The 23,690-nt window shown below is 29.6% G+C and overlaps 1 protein-coding gene across 1 annotated transcript; it reads left to right on the top strand.

Moving 5' to 3' along the window:
• The first annotated feature begins 6,672 nt into the window (after window positions 1–6,672).
• LOC110716690 lies at window positions 6,673–23,575 on the top strand. The gene is made up of 2 exons (XM_021895333.1): window positions 6,673–6,884; window positions 22,921–23,575. Exons 1-2 carry the CDS (start codon window positions 6,673–6,675, stop codon window positions 23,573–23,575), a joined length of 867 nt encoding a protein of 288 aa, XP_021751025.1.
• Window positions 23,576–23,690: the final 115 nt, after the last annotated feature.

The raw sequence follows: 23,690 nt of genomic DNA, 5'->3' as shown, positions 1-23,690 counted from the left end.
TCGAGCTCGAGATCAACTCGAAATGTTAATGAGTCGAGTCGAGTAGTTCAATACTCGACTCGAAAACTCGTGAGAAACTCAAATTCTTTTGTACATTATTATATTTATTAAAATAAAATATTTTGATTCAAAAACTCTATTTTGCAATAATAATTAATAAATATATAACATTTACGTACTCATATCATCACATGTATATCTCTTATAATACAAATTAAAGAGAAGGAACAAATGTTACACTATCTAGGGGGCTCTACTGAGACCAATTAAATTAAAAAGCTACTCGAGATCGACTTGATCAAAGCTCGACTCGATCAAAACTTGACTCGATAGCTCGACTCGGTCAAAACTCGACTCGATATGTTAACGAGTCGAGTCAAGATACCCAAACTCGAACTTGACTCACATCATAAGCACCGAGGGCCTGTTATCATACGTTAATTTTCAGTTCAGTTCAGTTCAGCTTCTAATTTCCTTCTATTATAAAATATTAATTTTAGTTCAGTTCTGTTCAGTTCAGTTCAGCTCAGCTCAATTCATCTGAGTTCAGCCTATGAGAACAGGCCCTGAAACTTTAATTTATGACAACAAATAAGTTCACATAATAAATTATATTAAAAAAAACATAGATTATACAATTCTACTATCTCTGTTTTCCTAAGCCTTACTCAGTTACAGTAGTTATGAAAAAATTGAAAAGGAGACCATACATGCATATGGGTACTTTTGTTTTAAAGTTAATAGAGAGGAATAGAGTATGAGTTTTATTAAATATAATTGGGCCCCAAGATTGGAAAGCTTTCAAGCTCGTTCTTGAATGTATAAAACAGGAGAGATTGGATACTATGAGAGTATGAGATGAAAAAGGGTAATCTATTATTAAAACAAAACATGTTGATGTCGGTCTTTTGTGTCAAGCTTTTATTAAAAAATTTCCTCCAAATTTACATTTGATTTTTTTTTTTTTCATTTCATTTTACTTGCTATAACTTAGGACCAAATACTATTAACAAAAAAAAAAAAAAAAAAAGCTTAGCACCAAGTAGGTATTCCGTATGTAGGTACTCCGTATGACATCCCATAAGGTACTCCGTATGTAGGTACTCTGTATGTGTCAAGCTTTTAATATTAAGGCTTTAGCCTTTTAATCTAATATATCTTCTAATTGTGTTAAAAAAAAGGTACTCCGTATGAAACTAAATTTTAAAAAGAATTATGTACATGTTTATTGAATATTTATATAATAATTTTTTTAAAAAAAAAATAAAAAAAACCAAACCCACACATGTTTAAAAGTTATTGACAACCAAGAAAATGAAATAATTATGAAAAAATTACTTATTACCACAGTGCAACTCGCGAAAACTAATCTAGTATAATATATAACATATTTAAGTGTCGTTTTTTAAATCATGTATTTAGGTTATTTTGTACTGCATTTAGTACTTGTGTAAAATAATAAAAAATTTGATATATTATGAATAAAATAAAAGTGAGAAAAATGGATGAAAATGAAAAGAGAGTAACACTTAGGAAAATTATGAAAGGAATCAATAGGCCGGAAATAGAAATTTGATCAAAGTACTATAATGTTTTTTTAAAGGAACTATTAAAAAGTAATACGAATAAAAAATTAAAATAACTTAGAGGTTGATTAAGAAAAATATATTTAATTGGAATTTATGTATTAAATTAAAATTGTGCATTGTACGGGATTTCATATAGTAAATTAATAAGGAAAAATTGCCAAAAATAATACAACTTTTACCCACTCTTTTTAATAATACAACCTTTTAATTATCTTTTAATAATACAACCTTTAGGGGTTTTAATTTTAAACAAAACAAAAGCAGATATTCGAAGGGTTTTTAAGTGAGAGAAAGGGAGGGGATATTCCCTCCTTCCCATCTCAGCAACCAAAAACTCACCCCCTTCTCTTTCCTAACCTCAACATCCATCGTACCGGATATATCCGATTTTATTCTGTTTAAAATTAACACCCCCTAAAGGTAGTATCATTCACAAAAAAATAATCAAAGTTTTTATTATTAAAAAAGAATGGGCTAAAAATTGTTTTTTTTTTTTTGGAATTTTTCAAATTAATAAATATATAGTGTATTATAAACCAAAATACACATCAATCCTAATATATTATCATAATAAAATCTTATTATAATTATATTATTATAACTTATTACCTAATATTTGTTTTTTTCTAAATAAAATATAGAATATTGTAAAATAATTTTAATGAAAGGCAAATTGAAAAAGACAAAAGAAAAAAAAAGTAAAAATATCATAAATTTTTTTAACAAGATGACTTACTGACATGTGTCATCCTTGATTTTACCTTTAGTATATAGTTATTGGTTATTGATTGATCATTATCCAAAATATCATTGATTTTTCACTCTTTTACGTGGAACAACTTTATCAATTGAAAATAAATAAATTACACCGTGTGGATAGCCATTGTTGGGTTACTTCATTCATTCATTATTATTATAGGGGTTATCGGGTCTCATTGTTACCGAGGTTTACCACGCCAGTGTCATAGGGGTTATTCGGTTAGTGTACAAAGTTTACTTTTTGTCCGTGTTTTAGGGGTGATTCGGTTGGTATTACGTACAGATGTTACTTGATCAATGTTATAGGGCTTACTTTATTCTTTTACAATCGGCTTCATGGTGTGACCGTGTGACTAGTAGCATACAAAACTCATTGATTTAGGATCATTCAATGTAGGCTAATTCTTCTACCCCTAATTATGTCGTATTCAATTTAATGTTCTGTAAAAATAATTTCAATTCGATAAAAATAATATCATTTCAATTCAACTAAAATTATTTAATTCAGTAGGAATAATTTAAGTTCAATTAAAATCAGTAATTTTTTTTTTTTTGAAGAAGAAGTAAAAATCAACAATAATATTACAAAGATCAGTAACTTTAAAGAAGAAATATTACAAAGAATCAACTATAATAATTTAAGTTTTTAAAAAACAAGGTAAGTGAACAACGCCTTATTTAAAATTTTGTATTGATATTTATGGATGAATTTTGTGAGTCGTATCACTAAAGTAACAGTCATATAAGGAAAATTGTTTCCTTTTACTCCATCCATCCCCATTTTATTATCACTTTTGATAGAAAATCACATGAATTAAGGAGAAAATAAGGAAGTACATGGGAACTAAGACCCAATCAGTTACAAAAAAAAAAAAGAGAGAGAGAGAAAGAGAGAGAGAGGACGAAGTAGAAATGGAGGAATGTTATGCATTTGTAAATACATAACATTGATTAAAATATTTTAAAAACACATGGTAGAGAGATAGGAAGAGAGAGGTCTGTAGGTAAACCGCACCTATTTTTTGGTCGGATTGTATTACGAGATGCAGATGGGGGACCACATGCTGATTGTTCCAATAAAAGTTTATATAGTACCATTGAATCCTCAGTGGTACTATTTATGCATAAAATTAGTACAGCTGAATGCATAAATAATACAATTGTGTGCACACATAATATCACTGTACATTTAGTGGTACCATTTGATCATCCAATGATACCAAAATATGCATTCGTTTGTATATATGTATAATTACATGAATATCCTTTGTTATGTATTTTTACATGCCTAACATTCCTCCTTTTAAAAACCCGGGAGAGAGAGAGAGAGTAATCCATGTGATTTATTAAACAATCAATGAAAATTAAGGACCACATTAGTAATCCATGTTATTTATTTTTAACCAATAACATTACAAGAAATAATTACATATATATCATCCAATAGTATAGAATTACACTACACATATTAAGGACTAAGCTAAAAATGTTTGATAGAGAAAGAGAAAGAAATAGTTACAAATTTCAAAGGGAGACCAACAATTAAAGAGGGTAAAAACTATATGAGGGTGAAATATGAAGACCTCATAATAAGGATAAAAAATTATGAGGTTTAAATTGTGATTTAATGTGTATTATTTAATCTAAAAATGTGAAAAATGACAAATATTTAGGGTCACCCAAAATGACAAAGTGACAATTCAATGGGGACAGATGGAGTATATGTTATCTTATAAAGTTTGTATAAATACACTACCTATGAATAATGATAATATGTTTTACATTGCTTTTACCTTAAACTAGTTTTCTGCCCCGTGCGATGCCCGAATAATTTATTCAATTATAAGATTATACTTTTTAATTATATGCCAAATTTTAAAACATATCATTATATAAACACTGTTGTAAGAGGTATAATAATACCTTTTTATTTACTCCCTCCGTCCCCGACTGATAGTCACTTTTGTCATTTTTGGTGACTCAAAATGTTAGTTACATTTGCTTTTTTCAATTACCATAAATATGATTTTTTTTTACCAAATTCTCTAACATTTGCAAAAATATTTGTGCAAATTTAGGGCTTGTTTGGCATTGTTTTTTGTTTTCAATTTTCTGTATTTCTAAAAACAAAAAACCAAAAACAAAAAACAAGAAAAAGGTGTTTCCACTTTTCTGTTGTCAATTTTCAAATTTATCATGATTTTAATAAGTTTGTCATATTTTTGTTTTATAATATGACATATATCATGTGAGTTTGAAATCTAAAAAACCAAAAAACAGAAAACCACAGCGATATCAAACGAACCCTTAACTTTCCCATGTAAATTTAACTTTCCCATGTACTTTAATTACTTTCTCTCTCTACTTTTTTGCATATTCAATGTAAATTTACTTTTTCAATGTACTTTTTTTTAATTCCCCTTAATTCCCGTGATTTTTCTTCAAAAGTGACTATCAATCGGGGACGTAGGGAGTAGTATATTTCGACGTAGGCTACCATTTAATTTTGTAAGAGTGTAATATATATAATAAATAAATGGAAAATGATATACATAGCCCTTAGGGATACATATAAACATTAAATATACACTAGAAAATCGTATAAAGCTAGGAAATCAAAAAAATATAAACACTAATTACACCGATTTACGCGGGTTTTTGTCATGAATTCCTAATTTTATACAATTTTCAAGAGTATATTTAATACTTATATATAACCCATAGGGCTACATATAACATTACCCTAATAAATACGTTATATATAAGAAAAAAATATATATATATATATATATATGCTATTCAAATTTTCGACTCGTGGATTAATAATCACTACTTGACAATCATATTTGTAAAATAAAAATATAGTTTTACCGCTCATAAAGTTGTGGGTGATTTTGAGAAAGAGCTTGAGCAATCTGGTAATTTTTGAAAATATTGCTATTAGCATAGTCAAAGCAATTCGAAAAAATCGATTTAGAGTTGCACCTATTTTTATGTAATTGAATGATATTTCTAGGATAAGGTGTGATTTAAATGTGTTTAAATAGTACGGAGTACTCATGTTCTGACAAGCGGGTAATACAACTACCGACATGGTAGCTAAATGGGAGGTTGATATAAATTTGAAATATTTTATATATGTATGACTGATTTTTCCCTAAGTCTTCAAACTCTGGCAATAGAACAATTATATAAGGTTGTGAACCATTTATTATTAGTTAATTTAAATTATCTTAAATCGATCTCATTTTGAATTACCTTTTAAAACAATTTTCATTATATAAAAATACACTGTAACAGACTTATAAATGTATATTCATTGAAAATTTAATTTAATACTCTCTCTGTCTCTTTATTAATGTCCACTTTCTATCATTTATTACCCACATAATAGAAAGAAAGTGAACATTAATAAAGAGACGGAGGGAGGTAAGTACATAAAAAATATTATTGTTACATGAGCTTTTGTGAAATAAGTTTAGCTTTATATATTAGTTATACGATTGTTGTTAGAGCTATGTGTTATAAGTTTATAACTACAATACACATTATATTATTTATCAAATTATAATATATTTAAATTGATAAACTTTTTATATAATGTTTCTTAATGTGTAATTTACTATATTAATAATTTTATTTGAGGGATAACGATAATATTAATTACGGAGTAAAAATACTTTTATTGATTTTTTATTTTGTATGAATTTTACAACACTTTAATAAATTGTTCACTCCCTCCGTCCCTTAATTACATTCTTATTTCTAGCATTTAATCTTCACATAATAAAAACAAGTAGGAATGTAATTCAGGGATGAAGAGAGTAATTTTTTTACAAAAGTCCCAATAAACTCCTTATTTTCTCAAGGGTCAAAATATCCCCTTAACTTAATTATACGCTGGCATTCTAACGTCCACTCCATAGTATGATAGTCCTACCCTAACACGTCGAAAAAGGCGAAACATGAAACTTTCGAAACAAACAAAACAAAAAAACAAGTTTGATATTTGGATTTTGATACATTTGCCACGTTACTCGTTTTACCCCTCATACTTTCCATCATTTTAAATTGCTAAGAATCATCCTCTTATTTTGCATTTAATACGTAAAGCTTAAGGCGGCAATGTTTATAACGACATTTCAACTAAAATTTGCCAATAAAACCACCCTTTTTTCTTTCTTATGTCATCAAACAAACCAAAGCGAAAAAAAAAGAAACAAACACCATCTTTTATAATCTTCATTCATTTCTTTTACATCTTATTACATTTTTTCTAGTTCATTGTACCTCTCTCTTCTCCTACTCACAAATTATAAGGAAAATGGCATCCGCTAGAATAGCAAGGATAGCAATAGATGTTGCACCACCACAATTTGTGAATATCATCAAATTTCGACGTGCTTCAAGCAATGTTGTCTTAGATACGATTTATGAAGATCAAGAGAAGGAGCTCAGTTATTCCCACTCATTTACCTCCTCAAACATGAAAAACTATGATACTAATAGTAGTGGTTCGTCGTCAATTATGTCCAAGTATTTTTCTCCAAGAACTTAAGTTGATTAAGGTGGTCGAGTACCTATTTTTGTTCAAATAAATTTGAATGTAATTCAGCAATGTGGTACGATTTTTTATGTGCCTATTGTTGATTTACAAGTCTTTTTAATTTTAATTTTTATGCTTTTTCGTAGATGTACCTATATGTATGTAAGTAAGTTTATTTAGATTGAGCTTTTAGGCAAGGTTTTTATTATTGGCTAAGCTCATGAATAGCTTATGATATATATGGTGTATCTAATTTTTTTTCATGCAATATTAGTGAGTTTACACTTTGTTTCTCTTTGTTGTTATTTTATGTCTATCAAAATTAGTTTGGGAAGCAAAGAATATATTATTTTAAAAAAATTAATACTTTATGGACACCAAAATAACTATGAGAAAAAGTCACAAAAATATGTGATAATACATCAAATAGGGTTTCAAGAGGTTATTAAAATGGAACTAAGTCACACAAATCATATTTATCATCTCCCTACTACATACCAACTTAAATTAGCGTGAGTGGTTGAGTGAATGTTGCATTATTACTACATTGGAGCACACTGGTTCACGTGCACCAGCAGCCCCCCCAAAAAAAGTTGAAATTTTCAAAAAAATAAAAATAAAAAAAAATCAAAGAGACCAGTTATTACAAATAACTTTCACTCAACCACTTCCGCTTTTTATTTTTGCAATTAAAAGAGACCAGTTGTTTAAACAACCAGTCTCTAAGCCTCTAAGGTCAATTTTTGGCTGTAGTATAATTTGGCTTGTATTAAGAGACAAGTCTTTAAGGTGATGGGTACTTAGATGTTGTTTGTGGTAACTTTGGCTTGTAAATGAATTTTTTAAGTACTATTTGGTTGTAGTATAATTTTTGTGTTCTATTTTTGGATTGAAATCAATTTGGTTGTAACATGGTTTTTTTAAAATATAATTTTTGGATTGAAAATTAAACAATTATAAACTAGACCCAATTTTTTTTTTTTTTTTTTAACTTTCATATGTGATCAATAAATGATGATGAGATTGATGACTCACCAACTCAAAAATTCTAGATCCGCCACTGTATATATATTAATTGCTCTTGCAATACCAGCACCCTCCTAAATCATTACAAAACTAAGCGCGAATAACCTTGTGTTGAATAAAAAGTAAATTTAGTGCTACAAATCATCAAGTAAAGTTGATCTAACATTGTATTGGGCGATAAATTGAATTTTCTTTACCATAGATTTGATTTGGACTTATCTTACATCCCTTCAAAATTTCTACACGTTGCAACTTGACGACACTTAGGCCAAATAGATCCGCCAAGTTGGTCGAATCGGATTCGGTTTGCTGCATCATTTAATATAGTTTAGGGACCATTTTCTGTGAGCCAATAAGGACCATATGTACTTAGTTATGCATGTCCGTATTACCGTCGTATATCGCTGGACTCATTAGCCCTACACAAGTGATCAATATAATGCAGTCCTAATCTCTATCAAAGACATAATACGAATATATTTCCAATGTACTTTGTTATTTTTATATTCCCTCCGTTCCTTATCGATATAATTCTTTATGGGCAATTTTCATCGGAATTAATAAACATAAATAAAGTAGTGAAAGTTATTGAAAAAGTAAATTTTTATTAGGTATGCAAAAAAGTATTGAGAGAAACTAATAAAAGTACATGGAAAAAAACAAATTTACATGGGAAAGTTAAATTTGCATGAACATTGTTGTAAATTGGAGGGAATTTTAGTAAAAAATTTATATTAATAATACTTGAAAAAAATCAAATGAGACCATCATTTTAAGACTTAAAATTAGCCCTAAGGGACTATAAATAAGGGAAGGACAGAGTATGATAAGAATAAAATAAATGTCGTAACTAAAAATTAAATCATCAGTAAATAAGTAATTAAACAGTGTTAATTGTATCATGAATAAAACAATAAATAAGTCATAAAATAGTTTATAGTCACAATAAAACACTACTCCCTCCGTCCCTTTATTAGATTTCTATTTCTAGCATTTATTACTCACATTATAAAAAAAAGTACACATCTAATAAAGGGACGGAGAGAGTAATTCAAATTTTAGGGGTATTGGTACAAAATTATGAACTATAAATAATACAAGGGGTGGTGTTTAGGGTAGTGGTAGTTACTAGAGAAGGTAGATCGTCGTAAAAGTTTAAATACAAGAAAAGAGGAGAAGTGTTTGGGAGAGAGGCGAAGTGGTAGTAAGGAGAAAAATGAATTGTCGAGAGACAAGGAAATTTTCAAAACTCGGGGAAAAAAATATGATGAGCTTCCAAAATCCCAACCAAGCCTCCTCATTCACTCCCACCTAGAAAACTACTCCCTCATTTTCCTTTAATTAAAAAAAAAGGAATATACATAGAATACACTATACACCCAACTACTCATCTGCTAACTACTCTCCAATCAAATTAATCTTATCTAAAATTAACTAATTATAATAATAAAAAAAAAAAGACAACAACAACATAATAGATTAAGGGCTTGTTCAAATTTAGTTATTTTCAGTTCAGTTCAGTTCAGTTCAGTTCAGCTCTAATCAGTTCAGTTCAGTTTAGTTCAGTTCAGTTCAGTTCAGTTCAGCTCAGTTGTTAATTTTTTTGTTTTAGATGTTTTAGCATATTACATCAACGATAATAATAATAATAATAATAATAATAATAACAATAATAATAATAATAATAATAATAATAATAATAAAAATAAAAATAATAATAATAATTATTCTTATTATTATTTTAAATTATATTCGTCGTTCAAAATGGTCACATGTTTTCTTATAGTTGAACTCATTGACAAAATGAGAGTACTACACAACAGTTACTAGCTTTCATAATCGGTTAGTTGTTCGTCTTCTTCTTCTTTATTAAGTTGCTCCATTACCTCGGCATTCCTCTGAATTGACTCCCATATCTGATCAGTTATTTGGTTTCATACAATATCCATATCTGCTTTTCTGTTATCATCGTACATAGTATGATCTTCTCTTGGTCCCATGACTTCAACTTGGTGCGTGAATGGAATCCCCAGTTCATGTAAACGAACAAAATTGTGTAGAGTACAACAAGCAACGATTATTTGCAATTGATAGCAAAAGTCCATTTGCGGCATCGAATTAGGTTGTAGAACCTTCCACCTATTTTTCAGAACCGCAAAATACTGAAGAATACTTTTTATTTATATATATATATATTTAAAATATAATACACAAAAATTTAATAATTTAAAATATAATAATTTAAAATACAGAGTTATTTTTTAAAACACTTTTATATTTTTCACAATCCACTATATATATTATTACTAATTTTCATAAACATTTTTATATATTTTTATGCATTTTAATTTTTCAGTTCAGTTCAGTTAAGCTCCAATCAGTTCAGTTCAGCTCCAATAAGTTCAGTTCAGTTTAGTTCAGCTCAGTATGAACAGGCCCTAAATGCATTTATCTTGCAAGTCATCATCATTCAACTCCACTTTCATTTACACTAGCCTTACATACATTATTCCTTAACTACACATAAATTATGAAAGTTTAGATCGCTACTATAGTGTTCACTATTCATAGTTAACCACAAAAACAACAAAAAAAATCAACTTTGGGATAGAATACATGGAATAATACATACATATAAAAAGAAAAAAAAAATAATAATAATAATAATAATAAAAATAAAAAAAAAAAAACAAAACAACAAAGGTCTTATACTTCGTAATCGTAACAGAGAAAGAGTATAATTGTCAAGATAAGTTTTAATTCTCTATTAGATATTTCTTGGATTTTGTCATTAACCTTTGTTAAATGGTAAATCGAAGTAATTTGGTCGTATAGATTTATCAAGATTTAATTTTGATTAATTGGTTGTCCCAAATTAGTTTAAAATGATTTGGGGAATTTCTGTTAATATTTTGTTAGCTTAATTTTTCTAGGATTTTGGGATCTTTATGTAGTATGTTTTTGGCTTTTAGTTTATAGGATTTGCTTATCCTTCCAGGTAGAGGTAACAATATAATTTACATATATTTTAACTTTATTATACTTTTATTATACACATATAAGATATATGTCATGCAAGTTTCATGTTTATAGATAAATAAAGTATAGCTGTTTTTTCTGCTCTAAATTCGATGTGCGTATGTTTAACATTTCATGATTTATTGATTTATATTTCAATTTGTTTGTGTAAGTAATCAATAATTATTTGGTTTTTTTTTCACTATTATTTTAATATTTTTTCTAATAGTACATACTACCCCCAAATTCTACCTATTTAATTATATTATCCAATAAATTTCTTTTTAGACACACCAATGTTACAATGTATCCATAGTATAATTGCCCATTTTTTCCCCTAAATTATGTGCCCTTCAATTTTTTAATTTCACCATAAGTTTCACTACTTTTATCTTTTTTAATTACATACATTCCTATCAATAATTTAAAATGTGATATTTTATTACCTCAAATAAAAAATGACATCATATTTTCTTTTCTTCTTATTTATACAAGTTAAGAGATACACGCTACGCGTGTACAATATAAGAAATTAGATGAAAAAAAATAATAAAGTGGTTTTATATTTTATGGGGAGTGAGAATAGTTGAATATGTAAATTTATGTGGAAGGGAGTGGTTATTATTGGGTAGTTATGATAGGGTTTTTTTTCTTTTTTTGATAATTTTGCAACTTGAGAAGGGTAATTTGGGGATAGTGAAATTTATCACCCAAAAGACCCTTTCACTTTATATATAAGATATATATTTTTTTATGTTATATTTTTATTTTTTTAATCACATTAATAGTTATAACCTGTGCATTTGCACTACCATGCCATGAATCCATGATAGGGCATGTTGTGTATCCAATTGTCCCAAAATTTCAAGATATACGACAAGTTTAGTTTTTTTTTTTGTCCAACACGTAATTAGGTGTTTCTCACATGATGCGTTGAACTGATCTGTCAGTTGGATGGTGTGTTAGTGTAATAGTATATTGTATACAATATAGTTGTACAGATAATTATATGCCATGGGCATTTCGTCTTGCAACATGCAAGGCATAATCGTATGCCTAGCTAATACTTCCTCCGTTTTTATTAAGTTGACACGTTTGATTTAGACACATATATTAAGGAAAGAGAGAGAGTGAGAGAGAGAATGAAAAAGCAAGTAGGATAGTTTGTAAATATAAGGTAAAAATTTTATCCTAAAAGAAAACGTGTCAACTAAAAAAAATTGCTAAAAAGAAAAACGTGTCGACTAAAAAGAAATGAAAGTCGTACTCTGTATTAATTAAAACTCTTCATGAATTGCATAATTTTGTTCATGTTAGTGCATTCAATCATGTGTTTGGAATATACCCTATAAGATAAAATAATAGCAACTAAACTATTTATTTCAAATATTCTCATTTAAAAAAATATTTAAATTAAGGATTTTATGACTTTTACCACCAAAAAAAATCATGAAATTGTTTTTTACTACCAAAAATTTTAAAAGTTGTATTTTACCACCAAAAAAATTTCTAAAAATTGTTTTTTACCACCTACCGTAAAAAAAACGTTAAATTTAACGGTTTAAGAAAAACTCTTCAATTTTCGTGCGCAAAACATGTTGTTCATAGGTTTAGGGGGCCATTTTGGTCCTATGGAATCAATTTGAAGTCGGAATTGACAAAAAATGATCGAAAATGCCTCGTTTTGCGTGTTTCACGCAAATCGAGGTATTTTAAATGCACAAAAAGAAGCATTTCCGATCATTTTTTGTCGATTCCGACCCCAAATTGGATCTGTAGGACAAAAATGTTCCCCAAAACCCCTAAATATGATGTGTTTGGCACAAAAATCGAAGAATTTAAAATATTCCGTTAGGTTTTTGACGGCAGGTGATAAAAAACAATGTGGTAAAATAAAATTTTTAAAATTTTTGGAAGTAAAAAAAAAATTTCGCGATTTTTTTTTTGTGGTAAAAGTAAAAAAATCCTTAAATTAAATATTCAATACATAAATGGATAGCTGTAAACCCATAGAAAAGGTTAGTACTGTAGCCTTCCCTCTCTTGCATTTAATTTGAAAACAGCAGCAAAATTGATAGGAACTAGTGAATCAATATATACCATCTTAGCTTCAAAAATTGGCTTTTCAAAGTGAGATATAGGTAGTAAGCTAATTCTTCCCTTCTTTATACGGCATCTTGTATGAGATCATTATACAGAGTATTATTTTTTGACCAAAAAGATATCGGAGAATATCCTGAATTTAATGTGCAAAAAGCTACTTGAGTTATAAATTATACTCCCTCCATCTTAGTTTATAGTTCTTATTTGTATTTTTTCAACAATATTTTAGAAATGGGAGGAGAAAGTTACTAGAGTATAAAATATATTCATGGGCTTAACCATTAGCTTAAACTTTTGATTGTGATATTCCTTTAATATGGTTCTTTAATAGCAGGGGCGGATTATTATTAGGGCTAAAGAGGGCTTGGCCCCTGATGACTTGTGGAAAATAAAATAAAATTATATTGTACTTTGTTTAAACTTTTAAGGCCCATTAAAAAAAACCGATTGTTTTTCTTATTTGTCTAGTAGCGTGAAAAAGGTAACTAACTCTAGAGTATAAACACCCTACAACCCAATTTCCAAAAGTACTGACAACTCATTGACCCACAAACCGTTTCCCCTTTTTTCTTACTCCACATTTATTTATTCAATCTTCCTTAAACAATTGTTAAACATTTTTGGTTGTTAAAATAAATTTCTACTTCGTATGTTATATTAGTTTATTTGAGCACTAGAAAAAAATTGATAATTTTAGGCGAGAAGACATTTTCAAGGTCGATAAATTACTCCGTTAAAAGTATAAAGTAAGTTTTTGCTTTCATACCTCCGATATGTCGTTATATATTTTTCTATTAATATGAGTATCTATCAATTAACAACTTGTTTTTAACACCTTAGCATTTATAATATAAAATCGCACTGAATTTGTAAATAATTTTCATATGCTTATATTTAAAGTTATTGGCCTTTGAAAGAAAAAGTTTCAAGATCCGCCACTGTTTAACAGGATTATTATGTTTTATACTCTATCAAAAGCGAATGCATTACATTAAACAAAGTAAAAGTACAATTATAAACAAAAGTTAGAGAGAGAAAGTGGAGAGTAGTAAAAGGCAAGTGGAAAATTCAAGTATAATTTAGAAAAATTAATTAATGGTCTTTACATAATATCAAAAAATAGAAACAACATTTTGGATCTCTAAAATAAAAAAATAATAATTAAAACTATAATATGAGCCGGATGGAGTAACTAGTTATTGGCCCGGACGATGCCCCAAATCAAGTCAATTGAATGCGTAGTGTGCAACCTAAAAAATTGCCTTCAATGTAAGAAATAAGTTACTAACTTCATAATATAAACTAGGTTTATACCTATGCGATGCATGGATTTAACCAAAAAATATTAAAGTAGTATATTATTGAAAAAAAAAGTTTCAGAATCAATACATGACTTAATACATACAATAATAATATTTGATAATCCAATCCTTAATAAATGGTATGTAGGAAGTGGATAAATGTAGACACCCAAATGTGTCTCCCCAAAACCAAACCTTGTGATGAAACCTTTCACATCATTTGATTATCGAACGAAGTGAAAGTGTGAAAAGTCTAGTGATGCGGTTATTTTTAAATATCTTTCTTTCTATTTTTGAAAATATTTTTTTTTTCAACTCTATTTATGAAAAAAATCCAGTCCAATTTAGTTTGGTACATGATAAGGTTCCAATAATAGTGTAGTTGGATTGAGCTCGCAAAGAGCTTTCCAACGATATATTATAAGCCCAATTTCGATGAATAATGAGGAAGTTATGGCCAAAATACTAAATTGAGCCCGAAATGAATTTTATATGCGGCCCAATGATCTAGAGAAAGGCCTGTTAATTATTATTCCTAAAGCTATTAGGATTGACTTTAATCTTCTAGAATAATCTAGAAGATTTTTGTAAATTCTAATGGAATTAGGATTGATAATTATATTTTCAAAGAGTTTTACTTGGAATAAAATAAGTGTTTTATCATAAACCCGATTTTAATTCGATAAACGTGGAATTTACTGCTTATTCATATTAAGAAGAGGATTCTTCGGGTAAAGTGCGTTTTATTTCTGACTCAGCGCCAAGCGACAAAGTCTGTCGCCTGGCGCTGGTGTAATACCCCGTATTATCATACGTATTTTCTAATTAATTAAGAAGTATTTTTATAAAAAGGGTATTTTAGTAAATTTATTATTTGGAGCCAAAATAATGTTTGAATTTTGGCGCCAAAAGTATTTTGAAAACTAATCATTATTTAGGATAAGATATATTATCCATTTATCCTATTTTAAAAACCGAATTATTTACATATTTCGGATATTTTAATTAAAGAAAAATAATATTTTATTAATTATTTAGGATATTCGGATTTTCCATGTATGGAAAATCTGATTTTTCTTGATTATTTATTGGTAAATAATTGGTAATTAATTAATTATTTAATTATTTTATTCTATATTTTTATACAATTATTTTTATTCCTTAAAAACCGAGCAAAATCTTCCTAAATATATTTATAGGATTCCGAAAATTTGAGCTATGGTAAGCTCAATATTTTTCGGCCCTCATGAATTATTTTGGGGGAATTTATTTGGTAAAAATTATATTTTTAATTATCTCCCAAAATCTCTTATTTTCCTTAATTCTAATTCTCCATCTTTTTAATATCCAATCATCATATTTTTTTGCCATTCATTCTTCTTAATTATTCCCCAAGTAATTCTAATTTCCTTATTATTTTTCATGACATACATACCATCCATATTCAATTATACACAATCACCTTAATATCAAAACTTTCCTTAAATCCTTACTCACTTCTCCAAGTAATCCCTTAAACCCTACTTACCATAATTCTTCCTAAATTTTCCTACCCTAATTATTGTATGAGCTAGCCTATAAATACCCCTTCATACCTCTCACATTATTCACACCAATTCTCTTCTTTTCTTCTCCTTAATTTTACACAAATTATCCCATTTATCTTTGAAGCCAATTTTCGGTCACTTCTGGTCATTTTTGGGGTATTAACGTTTCACAGAAAATTGTTCCTCTCAAACAATCCTTGAGGTTAGGCTCAAGAATCACCCAATTCGAAGTTATAACGAAGGAGTTATAGCCTCTGCAAGTTCTGCCTCCTTTTTCCAACGCAAATCCAATTCTTCTTTCTCCTTGGTTTCTTATCTTTCTTCTCCTTTTCTCTTATTCAATTATTTTATTATTATGGGAGACTAATATAAAATTATTATGAGTAGTTTTAATTATATAAAATCTGATTTTTAACGATGTTTATGAGAAATTAATTTAAAAGGTTCATATACATATAGTTGAGGGTTTTTAATTATTTGTTAACCTTATATTGATTAAGGTTATATTTAATTGTAAAGTAAGTTCGATAAAGTTTCTTGAGGTTCTTTTTGTGTGGTTTTTCTAGCAAGGATCAAGGTACGTTTAGGTGGCTAGATACCTTTGAAAGTGATTGGTTTGAATAACATGTTCTACATGATTTGATTGGTGATTAAATTATGATTTTGAAATAAATAATGTTTGAAGGTATTGATTTTAATAAAAGTATTTTGAATGATTGATTTTTAAAGCATGTTTTGAATGGTTTGGATTACTTATCGTGTTTAAATAAAGGAATTGATTTTATAAGGTTTGTTGAATTAATAAAGGTTTTTCAAGGAAGGGTTGTTGATTTTGAAAAGTTATTAATATGATATTTTATTCTCAAGTATTTATTTATAAGGTTTGATTATGAAAGTATGTGGAATTATTAAAATGATTTTGAATTATATTGGAACTATTGGATATTAAAAGGATTTATTGAACCATTGAATAACAATAATAATAATAATTATTATTATTATTAATGCTTTATAAGCATGCTAGTAATCCCACTATGCGGATTTGGTTTATTGATAAGGCCTTGGACTTTGTATGACCGGGTCTTTCATCAAGAATAGCCTTGTAACATAAGGAGACTAGCTTGGGGGGTGTGCACACTTGGGAGAGGAATTGGTTTAATTGGTTCAATCGTTTTTATTGGTTTATTATGAGGAATTGGTTTTTAATATGAGGAATTGGTTTTTAATATGAGGAATTGGTTTTTAAAATAATTGGTATTGGTTTTATTGATTATTGATATTGGAATATTGAAAATCGGTTTTGGAATAATGAGTTTTGAATTGATTGGATTAATTATTGGAATTGGTTTTAAAAGCATGTTTGCAAATAAGTTGAGTTTACACTATCTTGCACTTATCGTACTTAGCATATTTTGCTCATCCGTATTTCCTATTTGTTTTGGTTCGCCCTGTTTACCATAATGGTAAGCAGTGTTGACTATTTTTAGGTGGAGTCATGAATGAGCATATGGGAGTCCCGGGATTTGCTTCACCTAGTTTATGAATGTTGGTCTTGTCTTTATTTTTGAGCACTCATAACAATGTTACTATTTTTATAAGTATTAATAAAAGAAAGTTGAGTTTCCGGTGCAAGTTTTGTTGTTGAGTTAAGTTTGTTGAGTAGCCTTGCGTAATCACGCGGCGGTAATACGCCCAAGTATATCTCTATGGTATAATTATACGTATTATACTAGTATTTTCATAGAGGGAGATTTGGGGGTGTTACAGTTGGTTCCTGTCGTCTGGCACTGGCTCCTGCCATTTGCGACAGGAGGTTTTTTTTATTCCGAATGGAAATTGATTCCTTTTCTATCGGTTTCCGAACTATTTTTCTACAAATAGGGTCCTTGGCCCCTGTTTTCACAATTACCAATCATCTAATTTTATTCTTTTTCTCTCTTAAGCTAGAAGCTTATTCTTTCTCCCTCTTTCTAAACCTTCCCCTTTTACAAAATTCCGCATACGTTAGTTCTAGACACACCTAGCCAAGTTCGAAGTTGCTTTTGCCTTAGACGTGAAAGGTTGATACTTTCTGAGGGTTTGGTCCCAAATCTCTATTTCAATTATTTAAATTAATTGTTTGATTTATTATTTTCATTGAAGTTACTAACGCGTGTATTTTGTTATTAGAAAGAGATACGAGGCATCCAAGTAATTAATCTAATTACTTTATTGTTCTTTTGATATAGAAGTTATGCTTTGATTATTTTGATTCCTACGGAGTATCATGTTAGGATGTCTTTATGATTCCTAGTATCCTGTTTAGGGTAATAACTAATATTTCTAATATCATGCATGTATGCTTTCTAGTATCATGTTTAGGTTGCTTCCTATTATTTCTAATATCATGTTAGTATCATGTTAGGGATAAAGCTTTGATCTTTATTGTTTAGTGACATGCTAGGGTTTGTTATTAATCTTGTTAGTACCGTGCCTAGGATCTTGCTAATATTATTATGCTTTATTGAGATTATTATTATGATGATGATTTTTATTATGTTGCTTGATGTTATTATTGTTATTGCTTGATCACACTTTTTATGCATGTTCAAAGGGAATTTTTACTTGTAATCACGCTTAATAAAATAATTAATAATCTTGTTTAGGTTAATATGATTATAATTCAAGTGATCACCAATAATAGTTTTGTTTGTGCATTAATATTCAACCAACATCGATTAATTAGGTTTAAGGTTAATCTAATGATTGTATGTTAGTCAAAAAGCGCACATGAATATGAGAACAATAAAGTAGAGGCATATTATTAGGGTAGGTTCAATCTCTTTTAGATTGGATTTGTACCTTCATCCCCGAATATCCAGTCATGGTTCCAGACCACTATGGAGTTAGCGATCTCTTAGATCTTCAAGGGGTGTAACCTTCATCATGTGAACGGTTTATAAGTTCCTAAAACTTGTTGGCGACTCTTTTACTTTAGCTTCCTTCCCTTTAGACGCCACCATGCTTAAGTGTATGACCACAATGGGGCTCAAGTGTGGGATGCTTGAAATATTCTCTACAATAAGAAAATAAAAAACAAAAATAGGGTATGAGATATATAAGATAAGATGAATTGAAATAAAATAGAGGAAGATATATAGTTTAAGGGCTTGATCTAATAGATTGAAATCAGCTGAACTGAATTAAACTAAATTGGACTGAACTGAACTAAACTGACTGAGCTGAATTGAATATTTTATAAGTAGAGAAGGAAATTAGGAGCTGAAATGAAGTGAAAATAAACGTATGAGAACATGCCCTAACTCTATAGTCAAAGTGATCTTGCGACCTTTTAGAGAAAAGAAAATAGTAAAATCAGTTTACTTTTTTTAGCACACGTCTTTATAAATAAAATAAGCACGATTACCAAAAAAAATGACAAAATAGGAAATCAAAATATACAAATATTCTTTTAAAAGAATTTGACAAGAAATGATACAATTTATAGCATATTAAATATAAATTTAGTTGATATATAAAAGAAATTAAAAGGCTAATATTCTCTAAAATGATTTTAGTAAGAAAAGAGAAAGGATGGTTTTGGAGGGAAAATATTGCACTAGGAGTTACATACACTTGTCATTCTTGGTGTGTTTTAGTATTGTACTAGGTTAGGCTGTCTCGTACTCTGGTCTATGCATGGTAGTTTCACTATATTTAAATTAAAAATAATTTTTTTTATAAAATAACATGGACAAAAACACAATTATTACAAACTTCTCAAAGTTTCTTATGTGGCTGGCCACACTGTGCGGCTAGCCAGAATTTATTATTATTTTTTTCTTAAAAAAAAATCTATGAATTTAACAGTCTTCTTACTCTTCTCTTTCCTCTTTTCTTCTACAATCTACTCTCTCCTCTTTTCTTCTATAATCTACTATCTTCTACCAATGTTACTGTAAATAATAATTGGCCAAACCAATTCAATGCTAGCTATTATTTTCGATAGGTTGGTTGGAGTTTCAAAAACCTTCAACGATGACGAACACAAAGATGGTGACAAGCTGGTGGCGTGGGTGGCGGTGGATTTTCGGCCATAAAAACTCTAGATCTAGAGTTTTCATGGTCGAATTTGGCCTTCTAGCCATATTTGAAGTGAAATTCGAAGTCATTGTTAATTTTAAAGGTATTTGTTCAATTTATTTATTTATTTATTACGATTTGGTTTTGGGTTCGGTTAGATCTATGTTTGTTTGTGGGTTCAGCGCATGGTGGTGGAGGCATGGCATATTGGGGTGGAGCTAGTGGCGTTTTTGGGTTGGTGGTGGGTCAAGGGTTACTAGGTCGGGGGTTACTTTAGGAGTTACTAGGTCGGGGGTTACTTTAGGGGTTACTAGATGGGTAGGTCGAGGGGTAAGGGATTACTAGATGGGTTACTTGAAGGGTTACTTTAGTGGGGTTACTTGAAGGGGTTACTTGGGGGCTACTTGGGAGATTATTTAAGTGGGGTTACTTGGAGGGGAGGGGGGCAACTTGAGGGTTACTTGGGGGGGGGGGCTACTTGGGAGATTATTTAAGTGGGGTTACTTAAGGGATTACTTGGAGGGTTACTGGATGGGTTACTTGGTCGGTTAGGGGTTACTAGGTTAGGGATTACTTGGTCGGTTAGGGGTTACTTGGGGTTACTAGATTAGGGGTTAATAGGTTGGTTAGGGGTTACTAGGTTTGTTAGGGGTTACTTGGGGTTACTAGGTTAGGGGTTAATAGGTCGGTCAGGGGTTACTGGGGGTTACTAGGTCAGTTAGGGGTTACTTTGTATGGGGTGTTACTAGAGGGGTTACTTAAGTGGAATTACTTGAGGGGGTTACTAGAGGGGTTACTGATATGGCACCTTGCCGCACTGTGCGACCAGCCGCACCAAAAACGCGTTGTACAAATTTTGTATTTATCTTGTTCATATTTTTCATACTTAACAAAATTAAACATGAAATATAACGAAAGAATCAATTAGGCTATGAGTATATTAAAAATATATCTTAAACCATATGGGTGTTTAAAAATTTCATTGATAAATGTAAAGAAAAAAATTGAGGTTTATTAGCCAAATAAGCATTCTAAATAATGTAATAAAACGGATGAGTAGGAGTAATAAGAAACACTCACTAATTAGTTTTGAAAAATATGATATTAGTAGGAGGATTCCTAATAATAATTTGTGCAGTTTAAACCACGAATATAGTAGTTAATAGATTCATCAGTTTAAATTAAATAATTACCTTATATAAAATATATTAATAATTTTTTTGACGGGAAAATATATCAATAATTTGAAAGAACAAAATGGGGTGTATTGTGTTATTTAAAGATATGGCATACAAAGTAATAGGTATGAAAAATATTTTATTATGGATATGAAAATTATATGAACCAAAATTATTATAATTATAAGATTGTTGAATATATTATGTCTAAATTATAGAAGGTGACATTGACTAAAACAATTTTTTTTTTTTAAAAAGGAGAGTTTTGGAGGGAATAAACAACACCAGAAAGTGATATGTGTTATTCCTGGTGTTTGTTTTAGTATTATAAAATGTATTGATATTGATATGTTGATATTGAATGATTGATTCTTGGAAAAATGAAAATTAAATGCAACATTTTACAGGTTTTATCTTAAATATTCAACCTTTTGATTATTCCATAAAAATCCAACATTTACCCTTATTTTATCTAAAGATCCATTACTTGTTAATGACGATTTTGTAAGTTATATGCCACGTGTTTGCTTTTGATAGGTCTATTAATTTTTAAAAAACAAAAACAATTAAAAGAAAAAAAAAATTGAAGCCCCCACCCCTAAAATTCAAGCACAACCCCCTGTCATATCTAATTAAACACCTGACCACCAATCACGCCAACCACCTTACCCCTAGCCCACCGACAACAACATTCATCTCTAACACCACAGCCAACAAGCAACCACAATTAAACAACTGCCGCACATATCCTCCAACTTTAACGTCACAACCAACCAAAACCACACCAAAAAACGAAAAAGAGGAGATGAGATGGGCCCTGATGGGATGGGGTTGTTGAATTTGAGGTAAAGTCAAGGTTTTTGTGGTGGGGGTGTTCGGTGGTTGATGTTTACTTAGGGTGGTGGCTAGGTTTTTGGGGATAGGGGGTATTTTCGAGGTCAGGGCTAGGTATCTGGCACCTTTAATTTAATTTGGAATTGATTGAAACTAAGTCAAAATATTTTGATTGTCGCCATCATCAGGAAGAGCATCGAAGATTCAAGATTGAAGGCGGAACCCAAGGTTAGGTACGATTAGGGTTGGCCAAATTGGATTTCCTATCCGAATTGATAAGAAATATCGGAATATTCGTTTCGGATCGGCTAAAATTTGATCTGAAACCGATCCAAAAAAACCAGATATCCGGTTTTTAGATATCCAAAAAATTTGGATCAGATCATTAGAGATCCAACCTGGTTATCGACATTAAAGTAAGAGCATACCCAGCCATTAGTTATTGAGGTTGGTTATTAAGAGAGAGAAAGTGGAATAATAATAAAATAATGAAGAGAGAGAAATTTTTGGGGAAAATTTTCAATAACCTGGTTACTAGAATAACCGGTTATTGTAGATTGGTCATGGAATATTTTATTGTTTTTGATAGTGACACATAATGACAAGGCTGCTTGAGATTGTGACACCTATTCATTTAATCAATGGCTGAGATTTGCTCTGATTTTATTACCGTTGTAATTTTGTAACGGCCATAATTTTTAAAATACAATTCTTAAAAAAAAAAAAACACCAACGACTCTATTTTATTTTTTTTCTATAAAATGAGCTTAATATTGAGGTATTTTGAAACAATTTTTTTTAGTGAATATTACTCTCTTTATTATCAAACTGTGTAGAGATGAATATTCCAAAATCTAATAGAAAAAAAACCCACAAAATCTCAAAACTCATCACAACCCCAAAACAATCCAAATCTTCAACCTTACTATTCTAACATTCCAATTGATCTCAACTCAGATTAGATACAAATTTTCAACAATTTTCGAATTATGGTTCAAATCTCAATTTCTCAAATCCAAGTACTTTTACTCCTTTTCCTTTTCAACCACCACAAAATCCTAATTATTCATATTCTCAAAATGTTATTCCATCTTTTGAAAATATTCAAATCTCTCAAGGTGATCCAACATTTCCTATGTCACAAGGTGATGATAGTGTACTTCCGAGTTTCAATTGCTCATACACTTCGGCTGGATCAGATGATGACAATGAACCAGAAGTTGAAGTCAATGAAAGAGGTCATGAAGAAGGCAATCAAGATGGAAAAACAAAGTTTTGGTCAAAATCTGAAGAAGTGGTTCTTGTGAAGGCTTGGCTTGAGGTTAGTCAAAATAAAAAAACTAACACTAACCAAAAAGGGGATGTTTTTTGGAGGAAAATTGAGGAAATGTATAATAATGTTAGATTATACAAACAAAGGTGTTTCAAAGAAGGTACTGACGGGGTAACACGAGAAGATTTGTTGAAAATGAGGGGTTTGGAGCAACTTAGAAACCGTTGGAGAAGGATCAATGCTTCATGTTCTAAATTTTGTGGTTCACATGCTCTTGCTGAATCAAGAAGGGGAAGTGGGAACAATGATGAAGATGTTATGAAGGCATCATATATATGATGCTGACAAAACAAAGACATCATTGATGTCTAAAACCTTTCAAGACAAGCATATTTGGGACATTTTGATACAACATGATGCGTGGAAACCAAGTGAAGATATTGTTCACAAAATG

The sequence above is a fragment of the Chenopodium quinoa genome, unplaced genomic scaffold, assembly GCF_001683475.1.
Source record: "Chenopodium quinoa cultivar QQ74 unplaced genomic scaffold, ASM168347v1, whole genome shotgun sequence".
Taxonomy (NCBI): Eukaryota; Viridiplantae; Streptophyta; class Magnoliopsida; order Caryophyllales; family Amaranthaceae; genus Chenopodium; species Chenopodium quinoa.
The sequence above is the reverse complement of the archived record's forward strand: the minus strand, read 5'-3'. Positions and strand labels throughout refer to the sequence as shown.

Excerpts from the sequence above, each read along its gene's own strand:
- LOC110716690 (XM_021895333.1), top strand. The coding sequence starts at position 6,673 with ATGGCATCCGCTAGAATAGCAAGGATAGCAATAGATGTTGCACCACCA. Across the intron at positions 6,885-22,920 it reads TCGTCGTCAATTATGTCCAA|ATTAGATACAAATTTTCAAC; the intron begins GTATTTTTCTCC and ends ATCTCAACTCAG.